The sequence below is a fragment of the Corythoichthys intestinalis genome, chromosome 11, assembly GCF_030265065.1.
Source record: "Corythoichthys intestinalis isolate RoL2023-P3 chromosome 11, ASM3026506v1, whole genome shotgun sequence".
NCBI lineage: Eukaryota > Metazoa > Chordata > Actinopteri > Syngnathiformes > Syngnathidae > Corythoichthys > Corythoichthys intestinalis.
Genome location: NC_080405.1, coordinates 5,602,950 through 5,608,618, shown reverse-complemented (window position 1 = coordinate 5,608,618; position 5,669 = coordinate 5,602,950). Strand labels below are relative to the sequence as shown.

General features: G+C 38.8%; 1 protein-coding gene across 1 annotated transcript; it reads right to left on the bottom strand.

Moving 5' to 3' along the window:
• Window positions 1-1,769: 1,769 nt before the first annotated feature.
• Window positions 1,770-4,692, bottom strand: LOC130924374 (transcriptional activator Myb-like). Its single transcript, XM_057850908.1, has 6 exons — window positions 4,576-4,692; window positions 3,076-3,147; window positions 2,896-2,988; window positions 2,519-2,739; window positions 2,367-2,445; window positions 1,770-1,919 (listed from the first exon to the last, which is right to left on the bottom strand). The coding sequence occupies exons 1-6, from the start codon at window positions 4,690-4,692 to the stop codon at window positions 1,776-1,778; spliced, it is 726 nt and encodes a 241-aa protein (XP_057706891.1). The 3' UTR covers window positions 1,770-1,775.
• Window positions 4,693-5,669: the final 977 nt, after the last annotated feature.

Here is a 5,669-nt window from a genome sequence, read left to right as displayed (position 1 = left end):
CTCCATGCAGATCTCCTCTAGAGCAGTGATTTTTTGGGGCTGTCGTTGGGCAACACGGACTTTCAACTCCCTCCACAGATTTTCTACGGAGTTGAGATCTGGAGACTGGCTAGGCCACTCCAGGACCTTGAAATGCTTGTTACAAAGCCACTCCTTTGTTGCCCTGGCTGTGTGTTTGGGATCAGTGTCATGCTGAAAGACCCAGCCACATCTCATCTCGCTGCCCTTGCTGACGGAAAGTGATTTTCACTCAAAATCTCTTGATACATGGCCCCATTCATTCTTTCCTTTACACAGATCACTCGTCCGGGTCCCTTTGTAGAAAAACAGCCCAAAGCATGATGTTTCCACCTCCATGCTTCACAGTGGGTATGGTGCAATTCAGTATTCCAAAAAGTTCCATTTTGGTTTCATCTGACCATAACACATTCTACTAGTCCTCTTCTGGATCTTCCAAATGCTCTCTAGCGAACCGCAGATTGGCCTGGACGTGTACTTTCTTCAGCAGGGGGACACGTCTGGCAGTGCAGGATTTGAGTGCCTGGCGGCGCATCGTGTTACTGATAGTAACCTTTGTTACTGTGGTCCCAGCTCTCTGTAGGTCATTCACTAAGCCCCCCCGTGTGCTTCTGGGATTTTTGCTCCTGGTTCTTGTTATCATTTTGACGCCACGGGGTGACGAGGGAGTTCAAAGTCCGTGTTGCCCAACGACAGCCCCAAAACATCACTGCTCTAGAGGAGATTTGCATGGTGGAATGGGCCAAAATACCAGCAACAGTGTGTGAAAAGCTTGTGAAGAGTTACAGAAAACGTTTGGCCTCCGTTATTGCCAACAAAGGGTACATAACAAAGTATTGAGATGAACTATTGGTATTGACCAAATACTTATTTTCCACCATGATTTGCAAATAAATTCTTTAAAAATCAAACAATGTGATTTTCTGTTTTTTTTTTCCACATTCTGTCTCTCATGGTTGAGGTGTACCCATGTTGCCAATTACAGGCCTCTCTAATATTTTCAAGTGGGAGAACTTGCACAATTAGTGGTTGACTAAATACTTATTTGCCCCACTGTATATATCAATATATATTATTATTATTCAAGCATCCAATACAATTAGCCACGGTGAACGACCGTGTACATCGGTATCGGTTTGATATCTGTATCGGATTTTTGGAGCTGGACAATATTGGGATTTCGGTTATCAGTTAAAAAGTAATTATCGGACAACTCTGATATTAATAGTGCAATTCAAATCTGAGCATTAAATGTCTAAATTATTGACATCCAGGGTCCGATCACAAAATTTTCAGAGGATCAGAATCGGGTGAAAAACATCAGAACATCAAGTATTCCAGATTTACATACCTTTTCCAAAAAAAAAAAAAAAAATTGAAAAAATTAGATTTGGATGGAGAAGTTATTTCTCGAAATATTTCCATAATTTCCATGATACTCAAACGTTTTGATATTATACATTTTTGGAAAGGGTATGTACAAGGATAACACCAAAAGAAACAGAAATACAGTACAAAAAAGTGGAGGAACAGTAAATATTATTTTATATTTTTTAGGACGAAAAGGGAAAACTAAATATTCTTTTTTTATGTATTCTCTCATTTCTGTAGTCCTCGATCTCTTATTGAGGACTACAAATATTTTGAAAAAAAAAAAAACTACACTGCAAAAAAAAATCATTCATAATTGAAAAAAATGTTTATACACTTTTTTTACACCATACGTATGTACGTACATACAAAGGTAGTCAGGCAAGCTAACATCCAACAGTTGCTGGGAAGAGCGCTGTGTTTACACTTGGGACTCTGCGCCGGACTTCGCTCTCGGCTTCGGCTGACATAAGCAGCAGCTTGAGCTCCTTTATTCTTTGCTCTTTGTTGGGATCGTCGGGGCAGGTTGGCTGTCAGGCGGATGTTAAAGAAGGACAAAGTTAGCAAGAATAGGAGAGGACAACACCAAAACAGAATTACGGTAAAAAATGGGAACATGGTAAAGGAAGCCCCCCCCCCCCCCCCCCCCCCAAAAAAAAAATCACAGGAAGTTGGGAGTCCACAGCTTTAGTTTTCACAAGAATTAACACAGAAAAGTACAAATATTTTGTATTATTCGGACTATAACGTGCGCTATAAATGAATGAGTATTTTTATTATTATTATTAGGCGCATTAGTGGACCAGTTTTATTACTTTATTTCAAGGTTTCCTCCAGTGCTTTATAAGCCTGAATTGTTTCAAAGTCATTAAGCACAACCATAATTTATGCAAAACACACAGTCAATTTTGGCATTTTAGGTACACAGTCTAGTCCGAAAAATACAGTGAAGACAGTTTTAAATGGTTGAAACTCACTGCGTCCTGTAGGTAGCCCTCATGTTCCACTTTTCTCCTCATGGTGGCGTTCCAGTGGTTCTTAACGGAGTTGTCCGTCCTGTGTCAAAATACACATTTTTACATTTTCTGTACACATTTTCATGGGTTTGTATGTTTGCCGGGCATTTGACCTCCCGGGCAGTAGTTTGGAGATCTCAGCCCAGCGGTTGCCCAGCCGCTTGTGGGCCTCGTAGATGACGCGGTCCTCCTCCCGTGTCCATGCTGTCTTCTTCACCTCCGGGTTGAGGTGGTTGTGCCAACGCTCGCGGCACTGCTTGCCGATGCGGCCCTGGAGGTGCTTGGCGATCACCGACCAGCGTTTGGGACCGTACTTATGCACCATGGCGATCACCTAAACAAAGGATTCCAGTGTTAAAAAAATATATATACTGTAAAGCTGATTGACTCATCTCAAAGTTGTTCTCTGATTAGTCAACTATAAAAAGAATCGTCGGTGGCAGCCCTACTGTACACTGCATTATTCATTCATAGCGGGGTTTCTTCTTACCTTCTGATCCTCCTCCCTTGTCCACGGCCCTTTCACTAGCTCGGGGTTGAGTACATTCTGCCAGTGGTGCATACACTGACCATCTGTCCTTCCCTAACGTGTGAAAAAAAACACACGTCAATACACTCATCTATACCACTCATTTTTGTCCCATCTAGCATGGCGCAACGGTGCACTTACAGGAAAAAAGTTGGCGATTACTCTCCAAGAATCTGTGCCAAATTTCTCCACTAGCTTTTTCAGCTTTTCATCCTTGGGGAAAACAAACAAAAAAATTGGCCTAATTCTTGTCAAGTCAAGCAGTCAAAATTTAAATATCGAAGCGTTACCTCAACGCGGGTCCACTTAATTTTGCAAAAAAACTTGTTTTTGCCCCTCTCTTTAGTGTCGGCATCGTCCTCGTTATGGCTGCAAGAAAACATTTTGCTGAATGACTCAAAATGAACAGGAATGACAATAGCATTCATTTGCTTAAAAGAGTGTGCATCTTTGATCCATGATGAAAGAAGACTCCTCCTTCTTCTTTCATGTTTCACACTTAAAGAACAAATGTGGTATAACGTAATGGACAAAGAACAAATATGGTAAAATGTAATGGACACATTGCGATGACAAATCCCCAATTGTGTTCAAATATTAACTCACAGAATGGCGAATGTTGATTTGCTGCCTGCCCTTCCAGTTCAAATGGATTGGATCTACTAGTGACAAACTCATTTAAATTCACAGAAGGCTGAAAAGAGCCACATGATTGACGGGACGTCTATCAACCTCATTGGCAGTCAAATATTAAAAGTGTCATAAATTATGATGGTGTAGATTGTTTCTAAAACCATCACTTAAAAGGACAAATTCTTGACAACGAATGACATTTTCCTTTGACCCCCCCCCCCCCGTCAAAAAAAAAATATTTTAATATATTTACTGTTCTTTCCTTGGTTGTTTTTAATGTAAATAGAAAAGATAGAAAAATAAATATGTGGATATTTAATATTCAAGAAAATGGATATTTTTTTTGGTCAACGATAATTTAATCCTTCAACTTTTTTTTTTCTTTTTTTAAATGAACCTATTTACTGTTTCTGCCCCATTTTTTTGTTGTAATAATGTAAAAAGAGAAAAAACAAAATTAAATATTAACGAATTTAAGAATATTTATGATTAAGAGGCTCAAAAACAGATTTTTGACCATTTTTAGGTCAATCGCGTCTCTAAATGATTGCAGTAATTTGCTAATCATTTAATTGCCTAATCATTTAATTGCCAATTAATCGATTCATTGTGTCCCTAGTCTCACTTCACAGACAAAAATCAAATTGTGTTATGACTCTAACATGTAATTAATATATTAATTATTTTATTGTCTTGTGTTATTTTATTTATTCTGCTATCATCATATATTATTTGAACATTTTTTTTCCTTGACGCCCTTTTGGATGCTGCGACGCCCCTAGCATTTGCCTAGCCCGCCCTATGGACCGTACGGCTCTGCATTCATATGACAGCTGCACATGAGACAAAGTTTCAGTGGAACACTTTCTGACCTCTGATACAGCAGCCTCCTTTACAAAACATCCGTTTTGGGGCATCCACCAGCTTTTGCTGTAGCAAATTGACTTCACTCTGGGATTGGATAAGGAGCTCCTGTGAGGCCTCGTGGTGTGCTCCAGCCTAGATGACCAGCTCTTTTTCAGTTTGCAGAGCAGCTTCCAACACTTTGACGCTCGCATTTTTCTCTTTCGTCTCACACTGCAAGGTGGCGATCTGTGTGTTCTTCTCAGTCAGCATCACTGCCATTTTACGCTCTTTTGTGAAACCATGTACCCTTGCCTTGGACAGCTAGTTTGATGATGCACTGATGTTTATTGGACATTTCACCTGTAGAGATCATTTGATTAAAGGGGAAGTTCAGAATGTATTACCTTAAGCTTAATCTTCAAGTTATTGGAGGTTTAATTAGTCAGTGGAATTGATTTCAACAAATTCTGTGCAGTTTGTCAGTCATTTGTTAGTATCAGAGCCCCAGAGTGGCTAAGCTAGCGCGAGTCAATGGTGCCTGCTTAGCATGTCAGTAAAAAAACAGTATTTAGAGAGCTAACTAGGGCTGCAGCTATCGATTATTCTAGTGGTCGATTGATCTATCAACCAGTTAGTTCGAATAATCGAGTAGTCTGAATAGGAACATTTAATGTGTTGCAGAATAAATTTTAGGAGATGTAAAACAAAGGCTTGCCAAGATTGCATTTCGAAAAAGCAGGCATTTTGCATAATTTTTTTTTATTGTCCAGACTCTTGCTTTAATTTGTAAGTGCAAACTTAAGATACTCAACTAAGTTTAAAATACGCATGTTTGACAATTAGTAAAAGGCTTCAAGTTGTATGATACCACCCTCAGTTGAAATATATTGTCGAACTAAACATGAAACAAAGATACACCTTAAAAACACCGTAAAATGGCATAACCCAATTAGATTAACAAATGGAAAACACTATGAACATGCTAACAATTAGCATTGACAGGTGCTAAATGGATTGGATATTTGAACACCAACTCTGAAGCAAACAACACATGTAGACAAATAATATATGATATAAACATAATATCAAACGACACTACTAACTGGCATGTGTTACCAAAAAAACTATCTACAAAATGATATTGGAGATTTCTGTTAAATTATTGGAATTTTAAATGTTTATGAATATACAGTACATGTGCTATTGGTTCATCGTTTTAGAAATTATTAAGAAAATATCAATTAAAAAAATATCGC